This window comes from Staurois parvus, unplaced genomic scaffold, assembly GCF_062004578.1.
Source record: "Staurois parvus isolate SC_StPar_1 unplaced genomic scaffold, SC_StPar_1.0 ptg000011l, whole genome shotgun sequence".
Taxonomy (NCBI): domain Eukaryota; kingdom Metazoa; phylum Chordata; class Amphibia; order Anura; family Ranidae; genus Staurois; species Staurois parvus.
In genome coordinates, this window is record NW_028317807.1 from 3,164,964 (window position 1) to 3,188,626 (window position 23,663).

The 23,663-nt window shown below is 49.9% G+C and overlaps 1 protein-coding gene across 5 annotated transcripts in view; it reads left to right on the forward strand.

Annotated features, from left to right (window-relative positions):
* The window catches only part of TRPM2 (transient receptor potential cation channel subfamily M member 2), a 211,715-nt gene that overhangs the window by 111,786 nt on the left and 76,266 nt on the right, over positions 1-23,663 (forward strand). For all 5 annotated transcript variants that reach the window (XR_016311706.1, XM_089670093.1, XM_089670113.1 and 2 more), the window contains one exon: positions 752-935. Coding sequence is in view for 4 of the 5 variants with exons in the window: in XM_089670093.1 (XP_089526219.1) it covers positions 752-935 (184 nt within the window). In the remaining variant the exon portion in view is untranslated. The remainder of the gene's footprint in view (positions 1-751; positions 936-23,663) is intronic.

Here is a 23,663-nt window from a genome sequence, read left to right on the forward strand (position 1 = left end):
AGATGTTCTCATGTTAAAGAGGAACTAAACCCAATTGATTTAACTGTAACCTTTACATTTAAAGTGTTACTAAACCCAGGACCCTGTATTCACTATATCTGGTCTCCCACAGTACGCAGAACATGGAAGTGCAATTATTTTAGTAAATATAAACTTCTAAATACCTTTTCTCATCAGCAGTTAGAGCAGTCTTGTGACTTCTATCGGTGTCCAGCAGAGCACTGGTTAAAACTTGTAGGAGGAGTTTTCATTCTGCTCTAGGAGGATGCAGAACCAAACTAAGCATGTGTAGAGTGACTCCACATGATATGTCTTATCAGGAGATAAGAGGGGGACAATGGAAGAAGGGGGGGATCAGAGAAGACAGGATCAAACACCGTTTTACTCAGTGCAGTGGATTAACCCTTAGGTTCCACAGTGACTATAACAATGCTTTACTGCATATACAGACTGATTTTACTGGTGTGAGTTTAGTAACACTTTAAAGCATGCTGTGAATGAGAACTGTCAAACGTGCTTGTGCTCCCATCCAAACTGTCCAGCTATCAATGACTGGTGTCATAACTGATCACATGTACAGCACCATGACAACTGAATAATTTAATCAGACAGAAGCTAAGATGGCAGCTTTCTTGTCTATAAAGAATAGGGGTGTTTAGTTCTGCCCAAACCCCAATATGTATACATTTTGTATTATTAAACTAGTAAAACAAATGATAACTTATTGTACAATAATATTTTTTATTTGTAGGAGTGAATTTTAGTCTTGACCAATGCACTATAAACGGAACAGATCCAAACAAGCAGAAATGTCCTGAATCTAATAAGGAGAATCACCAGCCAGTATTTCCACAGTGGCTGACTGTTTTATTACTTTGCCTCTACTTATTGTTCACCAACATTCTTCTCCTAAACCTTCTCATTGCAATGTTTAAGTAAGTCACTCTTTATGCAAATAAGGATAACTCAGGTTTAAGCTGGGTATACACGTATCGAAATTTGTCTGGTTCAGCAGGAATAAGAGGAATTTCCGTGTTTAGCTCTATCTGTTCAACAGAAGCTGGTCAAACAATCCTGCTGGAAAACCAGATCAGCTGCTGCAGCGCTGATTAGTGTAGTCGGATGAGGGGGGAGCAGGGGCGGACTGACCGCTTGGAAGCTCGGGCACTGCCCGAGGGCTCAAGGTCAGTAGGGGGCCCCATGAGATGCCCCTGGTACCTTTTTCATAGGCTTTTTTGAGTTTGGGCAAGGACACAGGGGCCCCATGATCCCCTATTGCCCGGGAGCCCCATGAGTTGTCAGTCCGCCCCTGAGGGGGATTCCCCACTTGCAGAATACAATAGCACACCAGGGGAGATCCCCGTATTCACATTGCTTCTGTGGCTGTGGGGATATGTGAGGTTTTTTCATATTCACCCAAAAAAACCCTCTGCGTGTTTATCTTGCTTTATTTGTAAGTGCTGTAAATGTATTCCACGCAAACACCTTTTATGTTACATACATCTGATCATTTTATATTTTGACATTTTATTTGATAGTGAATTTCACTATTTCTGCCATCTTATGTCATCTTTTTTTTTTTTTTGAGATAGTGAGATACAACTGCCAAGGCAGAGTGAAGTGCTTCATCAGTCTTGTCAAATATTTGTGTTCAGTTTAACATGCCCCCGGTCCAGGTTCCCCCTTCAAATTGTTTTTAGGCTTCCCTTTCAAATGCTTAATTCCTGTCTTTAGCTCAAATGGAACTTGTTCCCCAGCCAGATGATAACACTACTATCTGTAAATGCCATAGAAAGAAAAAGAGCAAGGATTGCCAACACATAGATGCCGTGTGTTTATTAGCTCACATTGGTAAAAGGACAGGTTTAGATAAAAAGTTCCCAGCTGTTACTATCTACCCTACTAATATACTCTATGTTAAACCTCCTCCACCCACATACTCACTTACATTTCTATGGTGGATGCATCTGGCTGTAATCCTCTATGCAGAAATTCTTTTAGTGCTTCTTGTGCACTAACTTACCAAAGACTTGAATAGGGTCCTTCTCCAATGGTATGGATATAGCCATTTAAGTGTAAGGGCAGTTATTGCACGGGCACAGCAGTATAATGGATAGTGCAGATACGTTGGAAAGTAAGCAATTGGGTGGAGAAGTTTTAGCCTAGGGTAGGTTAAGGAGGAAGAAGTGCGAACTGGGGACTTTATATTGAAACTGGACTCATCCTTTAGGCAGCCTTGAATTTGGTATTTACTATGGGTTGATTTAATAATCAGGATACAGAAAAATAATTCTGAAAATATATATTTGGTAAAATCAAGAACTTAAAAGTGGTAGTAGTTTTACCAAAATATAACAAAGTATTCATTATCACACTTCAAAATATGATACAACAGAAGTACCAGGAATTGACTGTGATTTGATAGATAGTCATTGTAAATTTTGTTTCATTTGTATTCCTTAGTGAAGAAATTGTAGGATAGCAAATTATTTGTTTCTATGGTGACAAGTAAGAATTTCAGATATTTTTGTTGTTAAGCCACAACTGAGATGTGTAAATCTTGAAATCTGCTTTCTTTTTTATGTACCTGATCCATTCCCAAAATCCATTGCAGTGAATTTGTGTCTGCCAATCTGCTGTTTATTCTGAATTTTAATTTTTCAAAAGCTTTTTTAAAACTCAAAGCAGAAAAATGCCTCCTACCCACTTCAAATGCTAGATACATGATTCATGTTGGTATGTTGGTAACTGGAAAGCCAGGAAACGTATGGCCTCTCTGCCATGCCAGTACCAGCTTGTATCCTCCTTTGTGCTTGATGGATGCTTCCAGAGTGGAGACCCAAAAAGTGGCATACCACAGTGCTTATAGGAACCATTCTCTTCTGTACTACTGTGGTGGTTGTAAGTAGCAAATCGAGCAAAGTTAAGTTTGCTGGATGTTTGCTGAATAATTTCAAAATTTACCCTCCATTGTCTAGGACAGAAAAAAACAAAATGTCCAAATATTCAATAAAAGATAGAAGTCCAGCCCCAGAGCATCTTGAGATTAAAAATGCTAATTTTATTTTAATCCCATACAAAGGAATCAATTCCTTTTGTAGGAATGGATTTCTTTTTTTTGTCTTGATGGATTAAAATAAAGTTTGCATTTTTAATCTCAAGATGTTCCATTGCTGGGCTTCTATTTTTTATTGAATCTATGGACAGTATGTACAGCGTGTGTTTGGGAACAGGCATCTGAATCTCATCCTTATTCATGTGGGAATGGGGTTGAAGCACTACAATCTTTTGTTTATAGAAACAACTGAAGATGAGCAGAGCAATTTGTGCACCATATATCATGGTTTATTAGGATATCTGAAATGTTTTTGGTGGTTCAAGCCAAAAGTGATTGCAGCATTTATAGCTCCTAGTGTCTTTTCATAGCCTCACCAATGCTGCCTTGCATGTTCTCCATTCTTTCCTCTGTCCACCATTTCACACTAGTCAGACAATGTTGTATCATAAGGTACAATCTTCACATTAAAGCATTGCATGATCACAGCTCCTGTAAGTGGCTAATTACTGTTGGACATTTCATTAAATCCTTCTGTATCATATGTCACAGTGCAATTAGGGCTACTGTGTTCTGTTCGTTAGTTGTATAATGTGATCAACATCATTAAACATTCATCACAGACTGTGCACATACACTGTTTACTAATTGCTAGTGTTAACTTCTATGTGTCAGTATTTATTCTTACTTGTATATTTCCTTCATTTATGTTCAGATCTAGACAATAAAATAACAATTGGAAATGTCACCCTTTTGATACATTTTTCATACATCAAAAAAATCACATAGCCATTCATATGGCCAATCTGCATGTACATTTGTTTGTGCAAATTGGGCAAAAATGAATGTTCTTTTAGCTATTTTCTCTTCAGAACGAATGTTCTTTTATTATGGACGCTGTTATGCCACTAGATGGAACTGAGAAGCATAGGAAATATATATGATGCAATGTAATAATTCTCAAATAATTAAGAAAGAATAAGAAGAAGAATTAATCAAATAATTAACAAATACATGTGATCTACATTTACAGTATTTGCTAACTCTTGTTCTAGCACTTTGATTCATATCTTCAAAAATAAATATTTTGACATAGTTTGAAAAAGTAGGTGTGAGCAAAGGGCACTTGATGCTACAGCTTTTCTCAAGGAGGGGTTCGTTCAGACCCAGGGGGCCAGGCGGCAGTAAAAGTAAGCAGTTGAGCCATCTGTCTTACTCTCCTTCAACCTCATACCCATACAAGGACACGTAGTCATTCAAAGTTCTACACATGCCAAGGCCATAGCAAAAATGAAACCATATTTCGCATTTGGTGGGCAGTACTGCTGCTGAACGTGATGTGGTTTTGGTGTGGTAGTCCAGCCTTTTTAGGGTTGAAACAGGACGTGAGGAGGCATCATTAGACATGTGCATGCTGGAAATTCTCCTTTAGTTTTGGATGCATTTATTCATTGAAGAATTTTGTTTCATCATATTCTTTATGTTGAACCAATTTGTTTTGCATCTTTGGCATTCGCTTTGTATATCCATTTGTCCAAATGGTTTCCAATATTTTTGCAGTTTTTCCAGAAGATTGCTACACAAAGTGAAAAATTATTTGACCCCTTCCTGATTTTCCTTTTTGCATATTTGTCACACTTAAATAATTGGAATCATCAAACAAATTTTAATATTACACAAAGATTACCCAAGTAAATACAAAATGCAGCTTTTAAATAATGATTTTATTTATTAAAGGAAAAAAAGCTGTCAAAACCTGCCTGACCCAATGTGAAAAAGTAATTGTGCCCCCCCCCCCTCTCTGCTAAATCATGAATGAACTGTGATTAATCACAAGCTGAGTTAAATTTCACTTGCCACACCCAGGTCTGATTCCTGCTAGACCTTTTGAATCGATAAATCATTTAAATAGAAGCTGTATGACAAAGTACCTGTAAAGCATGCTAAAAGATCTAAAAAAGACACACCATGCCATGAACCAAAAAAATTCAAGAACAGATGAGAAACAAAATAATTGACATGTAACAGTCTGAAAGGGGTTTCAGATCCATTTCAAAGGGTTTGGGACTCAAGTGAACCACAGTGAGAGCCATTATCCACAAATGGAGAAAACTTGGAACAGTGGTGAACCTTGCCAGGAGTAGATGGCCTACCAACATTACTCCAAGAGTACAATGAAGACTCATCCAAGAGGTCATAAAAGAACCCAGAACAGCATCTAAAGAACTGTATGCCTCACTTAAGGTCAGAGTTCATGATTCAACAATAAGAAAGATACTGGGCAAAAGTGGCATCCATGGGAGAGTTTCAAGATGAAAGCCACTGCTGACAAAAAAGAACACAAAGGCTCATCTCACATTTGCCAAAAAAAAAATCTTGATTATCCCCAAGACTTTTGGGCAAACATTCTGTGGACTGATGAGACAAAGTTAAATTTTTTGGAAGGTGTGCATCTCATTATATCTGGCATAAAACTAACACAGCATTTCATAAAAAAGATCATCATACCAACAGTCAAACATGGTGGTGGTAGCATGATGGCCTAGTCAAAATCTGATTGAGATGCTGTGGCATGACCCTAAACAGGCCATTCATGCTTGAAAACCCTCCAATGTGGCTGAATTAAAACAATTCTGCAAAGAAGAGTGGGCCTCCACAGCAATGTGAAAGACTTACTGCCAGTTACTGCAAACACTTGATTGCATTTCTTCCTGCCAAGGGTGGCACAACCAGTTATTAGGTTTAGGGGGCAATTACTTTTTCACATAGGGCCAAGTAAGTTTGGACAGCTTTTTTCCATTAATAAATTAAATCCTCATTTAAAAACTGCATTTTGTATTTGCTCGGGTTATCTTTGCATAATATTAAAATTTGTTTGATAATCTGAGTCATTTAAGTGTCATAAATAGGCAAACAAAAATCAGGAAGGAGCAAATATTTTTTCACAGCATATATATGTATATATTCAATATACCATCGAATTGGGTGGATTTGAATCAGAACGATTCAATATTTTCGGTCGCTAGTCTAACCCACCAAGAGAAATTGCATGATGTAATTAAACAATATCGACTTGCATCATGTGCATCCAAATTTTACAAATGGAACAGAATTCGGATCCATTTGTTATCTGAATTGGAATTATCAAACAAATTCTAAAATTCAGTTATTTTCCCCATGAACTACTATAGCATTATGTGACATCATCCAAATGAAACAAATGCATTTGGTAATTTCGTTAAAACTTTTTTTGGATTCAATCACATTCGTTGCTATGTCCATTCGGAGATTCAAATGTATATGTAGTACCTCCCAACTGCCTGTCAACCGTCCTCTTAAACATGATACACTGTAGATTGCTTCTTAGAAGAGAAGCAATGGCTGCCACACAACAGAACTAGTCATAATAAAGATTACTGCCTGATTCTGGGCCACTTGATAATGAAGAGATAATGGTTGATAAATCAGATAATAGTGATGATAGGGTAGAAGGGTCGCGTTAAAAAAGATGAGACAGTGCAGTCTATCACTTCATTATGTGCAACATAAATAGGCAAAGGCTAAAGCATGGGTGTCCAGGCAGGGTCGGTGCTAGACTATTTTGTGCCCTAGGCAAGACCAGCTACTTGCGCCCCCTCCAAAAAAAAAGAAATGAAAAAACAGCAGTTTAATGTTAAATCAACAAAACATGAAACTGCTAATTTCTTTTCATTTGCAAAAAAAGTGCCATAAGATGCCACCAGCACCAATGTTAAAGGCAAAATCAGTGTCATGGATGGACTGTATCCATGGCTGGCAGTGGTAGGGTGACAGTTACAGTGAGAGGAGGATTATGGATCCACACTTTGACAGTTTCCAGGCTGGCATTCCCCAGGTAATGTGGGGAGATAAAACACTGTGACAGTAGGCAGCCCAGCCAACACACACACAGAGAACTACAAAACTGTGTGATCCCACACAGATCTAACACAATACACCACCACCAACACTGGAACTAGAGATGAGCGAAGAAATGAAAAATTCGATTCGACTGATTCGGCGAATTCGTGGACAATATTCGATTCGAGTCGAATAAATTCGCTGTGAATTTAACTTAAAAAAGGGTGTTTCTAGGCTTCAGAGAGACTTAATATTAGTGCAGAACACTGTACCTTTAATTTAAATGCCCTTGCAGTCTGCTGGGGAAGAGAAATAATACTGTCTGTCAGTATGACATGCAGATGAGTGCCGTCGATCTTAGAATCACTGCACACTTCACTCCTTTGGCCAGTCACGGGGCCAAAACCAGTGTTTGGAGCCACAGTGTGGCGGTGGAGGCAGCAGCAATGGGAGGCCATACAGCAACCTATGACAAAATGGAAACCAGCAGGAGCGTGAGGAGACCTGAAAGTGGCACATGGCAGAGTGGGAGCAATGGGAGGCGGTACAGGGACCCAGGTCACACTATGGGCCCAGCAGCAGCGTGACCAGGCGGTACGGGGGCCCATGGCCGATATGGGGCTTGGTGGCACCTATGGAAGGCCTGTAATCTGCCAGCAACCTATGACAAAATGGACAACCGCAGGAGTGTGAGGAGATTTCAAAGTGGCACATGGCAGAGTGGAAGCAATGGAAGGCCGTACAGGGACCCAGGTCACACTGTGGGACCAGCATCAGCGTGAACAGGCGGTACGGGGGCCCATGGCCGATTTGACCTCATTCATCCCATAGTCCTGCCGACTCACGAATAGCGTGGCCTCCTCAAAGGGCCTGAGCAAGCGCAGGTGTCACACATGAGCTGCCAATGGCTGACATCTAAGTTACACAGGGAGTACCTTTATCCGCTTTTAACATCAGGAAATCTGTGATGGCCTTTAGCTGTTCGTAAAGGCGGTCTAACATATGTAGGGTTGAATTCCACCTTGTTGCAACGTCACAGCATGAGGAGTCGGTACGGGGGCCCATGGCAGATTACATGTCTGGCAGCAGCTATGTGAGGCCCGTAATCTGCCTGCACCCTATGTCAAAAAATTTAACACACCAGCAGTGTGAAGAGACCTGAAAGTGGCACATGGCAGCAGAGTGTGGCGATGGAGACAGCAGCAATGGGAGGCCGTACAGGGACCCATGAGAGACTCTAGACTTGGCAGCAGCATGAGGAGGCGGTATATAGGGGCCCATGGCAGATTAGGGGCCTGGCAGCAGCTATGTGAGGCCCGTAATCTGCCTGCACCCTATGTCAAAAAATTTAACACACCAGCAGTGTGAAGAGACCTGAAAGTGGCACATGGCAGCAGAGTGTGGCGATGGAGACAGCAGCAATGGGAGGCCATACAGGGACCCATGACAGACTCTGGACTTGGCAGCAGCATGAGGAGGCGGTATATAGGGGCCCATGGCAGATTAGGGGCCTGGCAGCAGCTATGTGAGGCCCGTAATCTGCCTGCACCCTATGTCAAAAAATTTAACACACCAGCAGTGTGAAGAGACCTGAAAGTGGCACATGGCAGCAGAGTGTGGCGATGGAGACAGCAGCAATGGGAGGCCGTACAGGGACCCATGAGAGACTCTAGACTTGGCAGCAGCATGAGGAGGCGGTATATAGGGGCCCATGGCAGATTAGGGGCCTGGCAGCAGCTATGTGAGGCCCGTAATCTGCCTGCACCCTATGTCAAAAAATTTAACACACCAGCAGTGTGTGAGGAGACCTGAAAGTGGCACATGGCAGAGTGTGGCGATGGAGACAGCAGCAATGGGAGGCCGTACAGGGACCCATGAGAGACTCTGGACCTGGCAGCAGCATGAGGAAGCGGTATATAGGGGCCTATGGCAGATTAGGGGCCTGGCAGCAGCTATAGGAGGCCCATAATCTGCCAGCACCCTATGTCAAAAAATTCTACACACCAGCAGTGTGTGAGGAGACCTGAAAGTGGCACATGGCAGAGTGTGGCGATGGAGACAGCAGCAATGGGAGGCCGTACAGGGACCCATGAGAGACTCTGGACCTGGCAGCAGCATGAGGAGGCGGTATATAGGGGCCTATGGCAGATTAGGGGCCTGGCAGCAGCTATAGGAGGCCCATAATCTGCCAGCACCCTATGTCAAAAAATTCTACACACCAGCAGTGTGAGGAGACCTGAAAGTGGCACATGGCAGCAGAGTGTGGCGATGGAGACAGCAGCAATGGGAGGCCGTACAGGGACCCATGACAGACTCTAGACTTGGCAGCAGCATGAGGAGGCGGTATATAGGGGCCCATGGCAGATTAGGGGCCTGGCAGCAGCTATGTGAGGCCCGTAATCTGCCTGCACCCTATGTCAAAAAATTTAACACACCAGCAGTGTGAAGAGACCTGAAAGTGGCACATGGCAGCAGAGTGTGGCGATGGAGACAGCAGCAATGGGAGGCCATACAGGGACCCATGACAGACTCTGGACTTGGCAGCAGCATGAGGAGGCGGTATATAGGGGCCCATGGCAGATTAGGGGCCTGGCAGCAGCTATGTGAGGCCCGTAATCTGCCTGCACCCTATGTCAAAAAATTTAACACACCAGCAGTGTGAAGAGACCTGAAAGTGGCACATGGCAGCAGAGTGTGGCGATGGAGACAGCAGCAATGGGAGGCCGTACAGGGACCCATGAGAGACTCTAGACTTGGCAGCAGCATGAGGAGGCGGTATATAGGGGCCCATGGCAGATTAGGGGCCTGGCAGCAGCTATGTGAGGCCCGTAATCTGCCTGCACCCTATGTCAAAAAATTTAACACACCAGCAGTGTGAAGAGACCTGAAAGTGGCACATGGCAGCAGAGTGTGGCGATGGAGACAGCAGCAATGGGAGGCCATACAGGGACCCATGACAGACTCTGGACTTGGCAGCAGCATGAGGAGGCGGTATATAGGGGCCCATGGCAGATTAGGGGCCTGGCAGCAGCTATGTGAGGCCCGTAATCTGCCTGCACCCTATGTCAAAAAATTTAACACACCAGCAGTGTGAAGAGACCTGAAAGTGGCACATGGCAGCAGAGTGTGGCGATGGAGACAGCAGCAATGGGAGGCCGTACAGGGACCCATGAGAGACTCTAGACTTGGCAGCAGCATGAGGAGGCGGTATATAGGGGCCCATGGCAGATTAGGGGCCTGGCAGCAGCTATGTGAGGCCCGTAATCTGCCTGCACCCTATGTCAAAAAATTTAACACACCAGCAGTGTGAAGAGACCTGAAAGTGGCACATGGCAGCAGAGTGTGGCGATGGAGACAGCAGCAATGGGAGGCCGTACAGGGACCCATGAGAGACTCTAGACTTGGCAGCAGCATGAGGAGGCGGTATATAGGGGCCCATGGCAGATTAGGGGCCTGGCAGCAGCTATGTGAGGCCCGTAATCTGCCTGCACCCTATGTCAAAAAATTTAACACACCAGCAGTGTGAAGAGACCTGAAAGTGGCACATGGCAGCAGAGTGTGGCGATGGAGACAGCAGCAATGGGAGGCCATACAGGGACCCATGACAGACTCTGGACTTGGCAGCAGCATGAGGAGGCGGTATATAGGGGCCCATGGCAGATTAGGGGCCTGGCAGCAGCTATGTGAGGCCCGTAATCTGCCTGCACCCTATGTCAAAAAATTTAACACACCAGCAGTGTGAAGAGACCTGAAAGTGGCACATGGCAGCAGAGTGTGGCGATGGAGACAGCAGCAATGGGAGGCCGTACAGGGACCCATGAGAGACTCTAGACTTGGCAGCAGCATGAGGAGGCGGTATATAGGGGCCCATGGCAGATTAGGGGCCTGGCAGCAGCTATGTGAGGCCCGTAATCTGCCTGCACCCTATGTCAAAAAATTTAACACACCAGCAGTGTGTGAGGAGACCTGAAAGTGGCACATGGCAGAGTGTGGCGATGGAGACAGCAGCAATGGGAGGCCGTACAGGGACCCATGAGAGACTCTGGACCTGGCAGCAGCATGAGGAAGCGGTATATAGGGGCCTATGGCAGATTAGGGGCCTGGCAGCAGCTATAGGAGGCCCATAATCTGCCAGCACCCTATGTCAAAAAATTCTACACACCAGCAGTGTGTGAGGAGACCTGAAAGTGGCACATGGCAGAGTGTGGCGATGGAGACAGCAGCAATGGGAGGCCGTACAGGGACCCATGAGAGACTCTGGACCTGGCAGCAGCATGAGGAGGCGGTATATAGGGGCCTATGGCAGATTAGGGGCCTGGCAGCAGCTATAGGAGGCCCATAATCTGCCAGCACCCTATGTCAAAAAATTCTACACACCAGCAGTGTGAGGAGACCTGAAAGTGGCACATGGCAGCAGAGTGTGGCGATGGAGACAGCAGCAATGGGAGGCCGTACAGGGACCCATGACAGACTCTAGACTTGGCAGCAGCATGAGGAGGCGGTATATAGGGGCCCATGGCAGATTAGGGGCCTGGCAGCAGCTATGTGAGGCCCGTAATCTGCCTGCACCCTATGTCAAAAAATTTAACACACCAGCAGTGTGAAGAGACCTGAAAGTGGCACATGGCAGCAGAGTGTGGCGATGGAGACAGCAGCAATGGGAGGCCATACAGGGACCCATGACAGACTCTGGACTTGGCAGCAGCATGAGGAGGCGGTATATAGGGGCCCATGGCAGATTAGGGGCCTGGCAGCAGCTATGTGAGGCCCGTAATCTGCCTGCACCCTATGTCAAAAAATTTAACACACCAGCAGTGTGAAGAGACCTGAAAGTGGCACATGGCAGCAGAGTGTGGCGATGGAGACAGCAGCAATGGGAGGCCGTACAGGGACCCATGAGAGACTCTAGACTTGGCAGCAGCATGAGGAGGCGGTATATAGGGGCCCATGGCAGATTAGGGGCCTGGCAGCAGCTATGTGAGGCCCGTAATCTGCCTGCACCCTATGTCAAAAAATTTAACACACCAGCAGTGTGAAGAGACCTGAAAGTGGCACATGGCAGCAGAGTGTGGCGATGGAGACAGCAGCAATGGGAGGCCGTACAGGGACCCATGACAGACTCTGGACTTGGCAGCAGCATGAGGAGGCGGTATATAGGGGCCCATGGCAGATTAGGGGCCTGGCAGCAGCTATGTGAGGCCCGTAATCTGCCTGCACCCTATGTCAAAAAATTTAACACACCAGCAGTGTGAAGAGACCTGAAAGTGGCACATGGCAGCAGAGTGTGGCGATGGAGACAGCAGCAATGGGAGGCCGTACAGGGACCCATGAGAGACTCTAGACTTGGCAGCAGCATGAGGAGGCGGTATATAGGGGCCCATGGCAGATTAGGGGCCTGGCAGCAGCTATGTGAGGCCCGTAATCTGCCTGCACCCTATGTCAAAAAATTTAACACACCAGCAGTGTGAAGAGACCTGAAAGTGGCACATGGCAGCAGAGTGTGGCGATGGAGACAGCAGCAATGGGAGGCCGTACAGGGACCCATGAGAGACTCTAGACTTGGCAGCAGCATGAGGAGGCGGTATATAGGGGCCCATGGCAGATTAGGGGCCTGGCAGCAGCTATGTGAGGCCCGTAATCTGCCTGCACCCTATGTCAAAAAATTTAACACACCAGCAGTGTGTGAGGAGACCTGAAAGTGGCACATGGCAGAGTGTGGCGATGGAGACAGCAGCAATGGGAGGCCGTACAGGGACCCATGAGAGACTCTGGACCTGGCAGCAGCATGAGGAAGCGGTATATAGGGGCCTATGGCAGATTAGGGGCCTGGCAGCAGCTATAGGAGGCCCATAATCTGCCAGCACCCTATGTCAAAAAATTCTACACACCAGCAGTGTGTGAGGAGACCTGAAAGTGGCACATGGCAGAGTGTGGCGATGGAGACAGCAGCAATGGGAGGCCGTACAGGGACCCATGAGAGACTCTGGACCTGGCAGCAGCATGAGGAGGCGGTATATAGGGGCCTATGGCAGATTAGGGGCCTGGCAGCAGCTATAGGAGGCCCATAATCTGCCAGCACCCTATGTCAAAAAATTCTACACACCAGCAGTGTGAGGAGACCTGAAAGTGGCACATGGCAGCAGAGTGTGGCGATGGAGACAGCAGCAATGGGAGGCCGTACAGGGACCCATGACAGACTCTAGACTTGGCAGCAGCATGAGGAGGCGGTATATAGGGGCCCATGGCAGATTAGGGGCCTGGCAGCAGCTATGTGAGGCCCGTAATCTGCCTGCACCCTATGTCAAAAAATTTAACACACCAGCAGTGTGAAGAGACCTGAAAGTGGCACATGGCAGCAGAGTGTGGCGATGGAGACAGCAGCAATGGGAGGCCATACAGGGACCCATGACAGACTCTGGACTTGGCAGCAGCATGAGGAGGCGGTATATAGGGGCCCATGGCAGATTAGGGGCCTGGCAGCAGCTATGTGAGGCCCGTAATCTGCCTGCACCCTATGTCAAAAAATTTAACACACCAGCAGTGTGAAGAGACCTGAAAGTGGCACATGGCAGCAGAGTGTGGCGATGGAGACAGCAGCAATGGGAGGCCGTACAGGGACCCATGAGAGACTCTAGACTTGGCAGCAGCATGAGGAGGCGGTATATAGGGGCCCATGGCAGATTAGGGGCCTGGCAGCAGCTATGTGAGGCCCGTAATCTGCCTGCACCCTATGTCAAAAAATTTAACACACCAGCAGTGTGAAGAGACCTGAAAGTGGCACATGGCAGCAGAGTGTGGCGATGGAGACAGCAGCAATGGGAGGCCGTACAGGGACCCATGACAGACTCTGGACTTGGCAGCAGCATGAGGAGGCGGTATATAGGGGCCCATGGCAGATTAGGGGCCTGGCAGCAGCTATGTGAGGCCCGTAATCTGCCTGCACCCTATGTCAAAAAATTTAACACACCAGCAGTGTGAAGAGACCTGAAAGTGGCACATGGCAGCAGAGTGTGGCGATGGAGACAGCAGCAATGGGAGGCCGTACAGGGACCCATGAGAGACTCTAGACTTGGCAGCAGCATGAGGAGGCGGTATATAGGGGCCCATGGCAGATTAGGGGCCTGGCAGCAGCTATGTGAGGCCCGTAATCTGCCTGCACCCTATGTCAAAAAATTTAACACACCAGCAGTGTGAAGAGACCTGAAAGTGGCACATGGCAGCAGAGTGTGGCGATGGAGACAGCAGCAATGGGAGGCCGTACAGGGACCCATGAGAGACTCTAGACTTGGCAGCAGCATGAGGAGGCGGTATATAGGGGCCCATGGCAGATTAGGGGCCTGGCAGCAGCTATGTGAGGCCCGTAATCTGCCTGCACCCTATGTCAAAAAATTTAACACACCAGCAGTGTGTGAGGAGACCTGAAAGTGGCACATGGCAGAGTGTGGCGATGGAGACAGCAGCAATGGGAGGCCGTACAGGGACCCATGAGAGACTCTGGACCTGGCAGCAGCATGAGGAAGCGGTATATAGGGGCCTATGGCAGATTAGGGGCCTGGCAGCAGCTATAGGAGGCCCATAATCTGCCAGCACCCTATGTCAAAAAATTCTACACACCAGCAGTGTGTGAGGAGACCTGAAAGTGGCACATGGCAGAGTGTGGCGATGGAGACAGCAGCAATGGGAGGCCGTACAGGGACCCATGAGAGACTCTGGACCTGGCAGCAGCATGAGGAGGCGGTATATAGGGGCCTATGGCAGATTAGGGGCCTGGCAGCAGCTATAGGAGGCCCATAATCTGCCAGCACCCTATGTCAAAAAATTCTACACACCAGCAGTGTGAGGAGACCTGAAAGTGGCACATGGCAGCAGAGTGTGGCGATGGAGACAGCAGCAATGGGAGGCCGTACAGGGACCCATGACAGACTCTAGACTTGGCAGCAGCATGAGGAGGCGGTATATAGGGGCCCATGGCAGATTAGGGGCCTGGCAGCAGCTATGTGAGGCCCGTAATCTGCCTGCACCCTATGTCAAAAAATTTAACACACCAGCAGTGTGAAGAGACCTGAAAGTGGCACATGGCAGCAGAGTGTGGCGATGGAGACAGCAGCAATGGGAGGCCATACAGGGACCCATGACAGACTCTGGACTTGGCAGCAGCATGAGGAGGCGGTATATAGGGGCCCATGGCAGATTAGGGGCCTGGCAGCAGCTATGTGAGGCCCGTAATCTGCCTGCACCCTATGTCAAAAAATTTAACACACCAGCAGTGTGAAGAGACCTGAAAGTGGCACATGGCAGCAGAGTGTGGCGATGGAGACAGCAGCAATGGGAGGCCGTACAGGGACCCATGAGAGACTCTAGACTTGGCAGCAGCATGAGGAGGCGGTATATAGGGGCCCATGGCAGATTAGGGGCCTGGCAGCAGCTATGTGAGGCCCGTAATCTGCCTGCACCCTATGTCAAAAAATTTAACACACCAGCAGTGTGAAGAGACCTGAAAGTGGCACATGGCAGCAGAGTGTGGCGATGGAGACAGCAGCAATGGGAGGCCGTACAGGGACCCATGACAGACTCTAGACTTGGCAGCAGCATGAGGAGGCGGTATATAGGGGCCCATGGCAGATTAGGGGCCTGGCAGCAGCTATGTGAGGCCCGTAATCTGCCTGCACCCTATGTCAAAAAATTTAACACACCAGCAGTGTGAAGAGACCTGAAAGTGGCACATGGCAGCAGAGTGTGGCGATGGAGACAGCAGCAATGGGAGGCCGTACAGGGACCCATGAGAGACTCTAGACTTGGCAGCAGCATGAGGAGGCGGTATATAGGGGCCCATGGCAGATTAGGGGCCTGGCAGCAGCTATAGGAGGCACATAATCTGCCAGCACCCTATGTCAAAAAATTCTACACACCAGCAGTGTGAGGAGACCTGAAAGTGGCACATGGCAGCAGAGTGTGGCGATGGAGACAGCAGCAATGGGAGGCCGTACAGGGACCCATGAGAGACTCTAGACTTGGCAGCAGCATGAGGAGGCGGTATATAGGGGCCCATGGCAGATTAGGGGCCTGGCAGCAGCTATGTGAGGCCCGTAATCTGCCTGCACCCTATGTCAAAAAATTTAACACACCAGCAGTGTGAAGAGACCTGAAAGTGGCACATGGCAGCAGAGTGTGGCGATGGAGACAGCAGCAATGGGAGGCCGTACAGGGACCCATGAGAGACTCTGGACTTGGCAGCAGCATGAGGAGGCGGTATATAGGGGCCCATGGCAGATTAGGGGCCTGGCAGCAGCTATGTGAGGCCCGTAATCTGCCTGCACCCTATGTCAAAAAATTTAACACACCAGCAGTGTGAAGAGACCTGAAAGTGGCACATGGCAGCAGAGTGTGGCGATGGAGACAGCAGCAATGGGAGGCCGTACAGGGACCCATGAGAGACTCTAGACTTGGCAGCAGCATGAGGAGGCGGTATATAGGGGCCCATGGCAGATTAGGGGCCTGGCAGCAGCTATAGGAGGCACATAATCTGCCAGCACCCTATGTCAAAAAATTCTACACACCAGCAGTGTGAGGAGACCTGAAAGTGGCACATGGCAGCAGAGTGTGGCGATGGAGACAGCAGCAATGGGAGGCCGTACAGGGACCCATGAGAGACTCTAGACTTGGCAGCAGCATGAGGAGGCGGTATATAGGGGCCCATGGCAGATTAGGGGCCTGGCAGCAGCTATGTGAGGCCCGTAATCTGCCTGCACCCTATGTCAAAAAATTTAACACACCAGCAGTGTGAAGAGACCTGAAAGTGGCACATGGCAGCAGAGTGTGGCGATGGAGACAGCAGCAATGGGAGGCCGTACAGGGACCCATGACAGACTCTAGACTTGGCAGCAGCATGAGGAGGCGGTATATAGGGGCCCATGGCAGATTAGGGGCCTGGCAGCAGCTATGTGAGGCCCGTAATCTGCCTGCACCCTATGTCAAAAAATTTAACACACCAGCAGTGTGAAGAGACCTGAAAGTGGCACATGGCAGCAGAGTGTGGCGATGGAGACAGCAGCAATGGGAGGCCGTACAGGGACCCATGAGAGACTCTGGACTTGGCAGCAGCATGAGGAGGCGGTATATAGGGGCCCATGGCAGATTAGGGGCCTGGCAGCAGCTATGTGAGGCCCGTAATCTGCCTGCACCCTATGTCAAAAAATTTAACACACCAGCAGTGTGAAGAGACCTGAAAGTGGCACATGGCAGCAGAGTGTGGCGATGGAGACAGCAGCAATGGGAGGCCGTACAGGGACCCATGAGAGACTCTGGACTTGGCAGCAGCATGAGGAGGCGGTATATAGGGGCCCATGGCAGATTAGGGGCCTGGCAGCAGCTATGTGAGGCCCGTTATCTTGCAGCACCCTATGTCAAAAAATTAAACACACCAGCAGTGTGAAGAGACCTGAAAGTGGCACATGGCAGCAGAGTGTGGCGATGGAGACAGCAGCAATGGGAGGCCGTACAGGGACCCATGAGAGACTCTAGACTTGGCAGCAGCATGAGGAGGCGGTATATAGGGGCCCATGGCAGATTAGGGGCCTGGCAGCAGCTATGTGAGGCCCGTAATCTGCCTGCACCCTATGTCAAAAAATTTAACACACCAGCAGTGTGAAGAGACCTGAAAGTGGCACATGGCAGCAGAGTGTGGCGATGGAGACAGCAGCAATGGGAGGCCGTACAGGGACCCATGAGAGACTCTAGACTTGGCAGCAGCATGAGGAGGCGGTATATAGGGGCCCATGGCAGATTAGGGGCCTGGCAGCAGCTATGTGAGGCCCGTAATCTGCCTGCACCCTATGTCAAAAAATTTAACACACCAGCAGTGTGAAGAGACCTGAAAGTGGCACATGGCAGCAGAGTGTGGCGATGGAGACAGCAGCAATGGGAGGCCGTACAGGGACCCATGAGAGACTCTAGACTTGGCAGCAGCATGAGGAGGCGGTTTATAGGGGCCCATGGCAGATTAGGGGCCTGGCAGCAGCTATGTGAGGCCCGTAATCTGCCTGCACCCTATGTCAAAAAATTAAACACACCAGCAGTGTGAAGAGACCTGAAAGTGGCACATGGCAGCAGAGTGTGGCGATGGAGACAGCAGCAATGGGAGGCCATACAGGGACCCATGACAGACTCTAGACTTGGCAGCAGCATGAGGAGGCGGTATATAGGGGCCCATGGCAGATTAGGGGCCTGGCAGCAGCTATGTGAGGCCCGTAATCTGCCTGCACCCTATGTCAAAAAATTTAACACACCAGCAGTGTGAAGAGACCTGAAAGTGGCACATGGCAGCAGAGTGTGGCGATGGAGACAGCAGCAATGGGAGGCCGTACAGGGACCCATGAGAGACTCTGGACTTGGCAGCAGCATGAGGAGGCGGTATATAGGGGCCCATGGCAGATTAGGGGCCTGGCAGCAGCTATGTGAGGCCCGTAATCTGCCTGCACCCTATGTCAAAAAATTTAACACACCAGCAGTGTGAAGAGACCTGAAAGTGGCACATGGCAGCAGAGTGTGGCGATGGAGACAGCAGCAATGGGAGGCCGTACAGGGACCCATGAGAGACTCTAGACTTGGCAGCAGCATGAGGAGGCGGTATATAGGGGCCCATGGCAGATTAGGGGCCTGGCAGCAGCTATAGGAGGCACATAATCTGCCAGCACCCTATGTCAAAAAATTCTACACACCAGCAGTGTGAGGAGACCTGAAAGTGGCACATGGCAGCAGAGTGTGGCGATGGAGACAGCAGCAATGGGAGGCCGTACAGGGACCCATGAGAGACTCTAGACTTGGCAGCAGCATGAGGAGGCGGTTTATAGGGGCCCATGGCAGATTAGGGGCCTGGCAGCAGCTATGTGAGGCCCGTAATCTGCCTGCACCCTATGTCAAAAAATTAAACACACCAGCAGTGTGAAGAGACCTGAAAGTGGCACATGGCAGCAGAGTGTGGCGATGGAGACAGCAGCAATGGGAGGCCATACAGGGACCCATGACAGACTCTAGACTTGGCAGCAGCATGAGGAGGCGGTATATAGGGGCCCATGGCAGATTAGGGGCCTGGCAGCAGCTATGTGAGGCCCGTAATCTGCCTGCACCCTATGTCAAAAAATTTAACACACCAGCAGTGTGAAGAGACCTGAAAGTGGCACATGGCAGCAGAGTGTGGCGATGGAGACAGCAGCAATGGGAGGCCGTACAGGGACCCATGAGAGACTCTGGACTTGGCAGCAGCATGAGGAGGCGGTATATAGGGGCCCATGGCAGATTAGGGGCCTGGCAGCAGCTATGTGAGGCCCGTAATCTGCCTGCACCCTATGTCAAAAAATTTAACACACCAGCAGTGTGAAGAGACCTGAAAGTGGCACATGGCAGCAGAGTGTGGCGATGGAGACAGCAGCAATGGGAGGCCGTACAGGGACCCATGAGAGACTCTAGACTTGGCAGCAGCATGAGGAGGCGGTATATAGGGGCCCATGGCAGATTAGGGGCCTGGCAGCAGCTATAGGAGGCACATAATCTGCCAGCACCCTATGTCAAAAAATTCTACACACCAGCAGTGTGAGGAGACCTGAAAGTGGCACATGGCAGCAGAGTGTGGCGATGGAGACAGCAGCAATGGGAGGCCGTACAGGGACCCATGAGAGACTCTAGACTTGGCAGCAGCATGAGGAGGCGGTATATAGGGGCCCATGGCAGATTAGGGGCCTGGCAGCAGCTATGTGAGGCCCGTAATCTGCCTGCACCCTATGTCAAAAAATTTAACACACCAGCAGTGTGAAGAGACCTGAAAGTGGCACATGGCAGCAGAGTGTGGCGATGGAGACAGCAGCAATGGGAGGCCGTACAGGGACCCATGACAGACTCTAGACTTGGCAGCAGCATGAGGAGGCGGTATATAGGGGCCCATGGCAGATTAGGGGCCTGGCAGCAGCTATGTGAGGCCCGTAATCTGCCTGCACCCTATGTCAAAAAATTTAACACACCAGCAGTGTGAAGAGACCTGAAAGTGGCACATGGCAGCAGAGTGTGGCGATGGAGACAGCAGCAATGGGAGGCCGTACAGGGACCCATGAGAGACTCTGGACTTGGCAGCAGCATGAGGAGGCGGTATATAGGGGCCCATGGCAGATTAGGGGCCTGGCAGCAGCTATGTGAGGCCCGTAATCTGCCTGCACCCTATGTCAAAAAATTTAACACACCAGCAGTGTGAAGAGACCTGAAAGTGGCACATGGCAGCAGAGTGTGGCGATGGAGACAGCAGCAATGGGAGGCCGTACAGGGACCCATGAGAGACTCTGGACTTGGCAGCAGCATGAGGAGGCGGTATATAGGGGCCCATGGCAGATTAGGGGCCTGGCAGCAGCTATGTGAGGCCCGTTATCTTGCAGCACCCTATGTCAAAAAATTAAACACACCAGCAGTGTGAAGAGACCTGAAAGTGGCACATGGCAGCAGAGTGTGGCGATGGAGACAGCAGCAATGGGAGGCCGTACAGGGACCCATGAGAGACTCTAGACTTGGCAGCAGCATGAGGAGGCGGTATATAGGGGCCCATGGCAGATTAGGGGCCTGGCAGCAGCTATGTGAGGCCCGTAATCTGCCTGCACCCTATGTCAAAAAATTTAACACACCAGCAGTGTGAAGAGACCTGAAAGTGGCACATGGCAGCAGAGTGTGGCGATGGAGACAGCAGCAATGGGAGGCCGTACAGGGACCCATGAGAGACTCTAGACTTGGCAGCAGCATGAGGAGGCGGTATATAGGGGCCCATGGCAGATTAGGGGCCTGGCAGCAGCTATGTGAGGCCCGTAATCTGCCTGCACCCTATGTCAAAAAATTTAACACACCAGCAGTGTGAAGAGACCTGAAAGTGGCACATGGCAGCAGAGTGTGGCGATGGAGACAGCAGCAATGGGAGGCCGTACAGGGACCCATGAGAGACTCTAGACTTGGCAGCAGCATGAGGAGGCGGTTTATAGGGGCCCATGGCAGATTAGGGGCCTGGCAGCAGCTATGTGAGGCCCGTAATCTGCCTGCACCCTATGTCAAAAAATTAAACACACCAGCAGTGTGAAGAGACCTGAAAGTGGCACATGGCAGCAGAGTGTGGCGATGGAGACAGCAGCAATGGGAGGCCGTACAGGGACCCATGAGAGACTCTGGACCTAGCAGCAGCATGAGGAGGCGGTATATAGGGGCCTATGGCAGATTAGGGGCCTGGCAGCAGCTATGTGAGGCCCGTAATCTGCCAGCACCCTATGTCAAAAAATTAAACACACCAGCAGTGTGAGGAGACCTGAAAGTGGCACATGTTTGAGGCATGATTCATGGCGGATTTAGTCAGTTGTGTCAGGAACTGGTGGTTTGAAATCCAGACTAATCCACGCCTGATTCATTTTCACAAACGTGAGTCTCTCCACACTTTGGGTGGACAGTCGTGTCCTCCGCGGAGTTACAATACCTCCTGCCGCACTAAACACGCGCTCCGATGCCACGCTACTGGCCGGGCATGACAGCCTTTCAAGGGCAAATTCAGCTAGTTGGGGCCAAAGGTCAAGTTTCGTTGCCCAGTAGTCAAGGGGATTGTCTACCTCGGTTGGCAGGGTGCTGTCCAAGTAGGCCCAAGCCTGTTGTTTGAGCTCCTGCTCCAGGTCCACCTGATGCTGCTGCTGCTGCTGCGGCTGGTTAGTAGTTTCCTCACTGCGCTGGTGAAGAAAGCTACTCATCATCGACTGCAGACTGAGGCAGCCACTGCTGGTGGAGCTGCCACTGCTCCTACCACCCCACCCCTCCCCTGCTGCCATGCCAGCGGAACGCGAGCGCACAGGGCCCACAGTGTCTGAGGATGGACGTTGGCGCACAAAGGCAGAGACCAACTGACTACATAGGTGGTTTTTATAGTACGTAATTTTGGCCTCCCTCTCAGCAGGTGTGAAAAAGGCCACCATTTTGGACCGGTAGCGAGGGTCCAACAAGGTGGACAGCCAAAAGTCATCCCTCTGTCTGATGGTTATTATTCGGCTGTCGCTACGCAAGCAACCGAGCATGCTATGGGCCATTTGTGCCAAGGAATGCGAGGGACTCCCTGCCTCCATCTCCACAGCATACTGCCACGGTGCGTCTGGGTCCTCTGTCTCCTCCTCCTCCTCCTCTACCAGATGCTCCTGCTCCTCCACTCCTGTCCGCTGAGTGGAAAAACCACCCATTTCACTCAATAATTCCTGAGCACAAATGTCCTCCTCTACCTCCTCCTCTTCTTCCTGTCCTGCCCCCACAGGGGTCATGTGGCGTTGAGATCTGTGCGCCACGTCTACCGCACCCTGACCAGCCATTGTTAACAGCATTTGTTCCAGGACGTGCAACAGAGGAATGACGTCGTTCATCCCATAGTCCTGCCGACTCACGAATAGCGTGGCCTCCTCAAAGGGCCTGAGCAAGCGGCAGGTGTCACGCATGAGCTGCCAATGGCTGACATCTAAGTTACACAGGGGAGTACCTTTATCCGCTTGTAACATCAGGAAATCGGTGATGGCCTTTCGCTGCTCGTAAAGGCGGTCTAACATGTGTAGGGTTGAATTCCACCTTGTTGCAACGTCGCAGATCAGGCGATGCTGTGGAATTCCGTTCTGCCGCTGCAGCTCAATGAGGGTGTTCTTTGCGGTGTAGGAATGGCTGAAATGCATGCACAGTTTACGTGACATTTTAAGGATGTCTTGCAGTGGGATGGTGGATTTTAGGAACCGCTTGACAACCAGATTGAACACGTGAGCCATGCATGGCGCATGGCACAACCTTCCTTGACGCAGAGCAGACACCATGTTCTTTCCGTTGTCAGTCAACATGGTTCCGATTTTTAGTTTGCGCGGAGACAGCCATCTGTCGATTTCTCTGTTCATTACACTCAGCAGTTCCTCCCCTGTGTGACTACGTTCGCCAAGGCATACCAGGTGCAGCACAGCGTGACACCGTTGCGCCCTGCACATGTGATATGCCGGTCGGGTAATGGGACTTGGCACGGGGGTGGCGGCTGAGGACACGGCGGAAAAAGAGGTGGTAGAGGCGGACATGCTTGCTGGACCAAGGACGTGCAAACGTGGAGGCAAAAGCGTCGTGACCTGTCCAAGTTGCTGGTGCGGCTGTGCCGGCACCACGTTCACCCAGTGGGCCGTAAATGACATGTACTGTCCCTGACCGTAGTTACAGCTCCACACGTCGGCGCTGCCGTGCACTTTGGCAGAGACCGACATGCTCAAAGACTGGCCCACCATCTCTTCTACATGTGAATGCAGGGCTGGCACTGCCTTTTGGGCAAAGAAATGACGGCTTGGCACTCTCCACCGCGGCGCGGCACAAGCCATCATTTCTCGGAAAGGTGCTGAGTCCACCAGTTGGAAAGGGAGGGACTGCAGCACCAGCAACTTGGACAGGAGGACGTTCAGCTTTTGCACCGTCGGGTGCGTGCTCGCAAACTGTTGTCTCTTGGATACGGATTCCAAGAAAGACTGTTGACGGAATCCGAGAAGAGGAGTAGCAGGAGAAGGAGCATCTGAACGAGCGGAAGATGCCAATGAGCGACAACTCCCCTCAGCAGAGGTGTTGGAGCCTTGACTGGCTGATAGAGGGCGATTGACGACGTCGGGTGACGGAGCAAGTAACGGAGCGGGTGATGGAGCGGGGGCTGGGGCAGGCAGAACCGCCG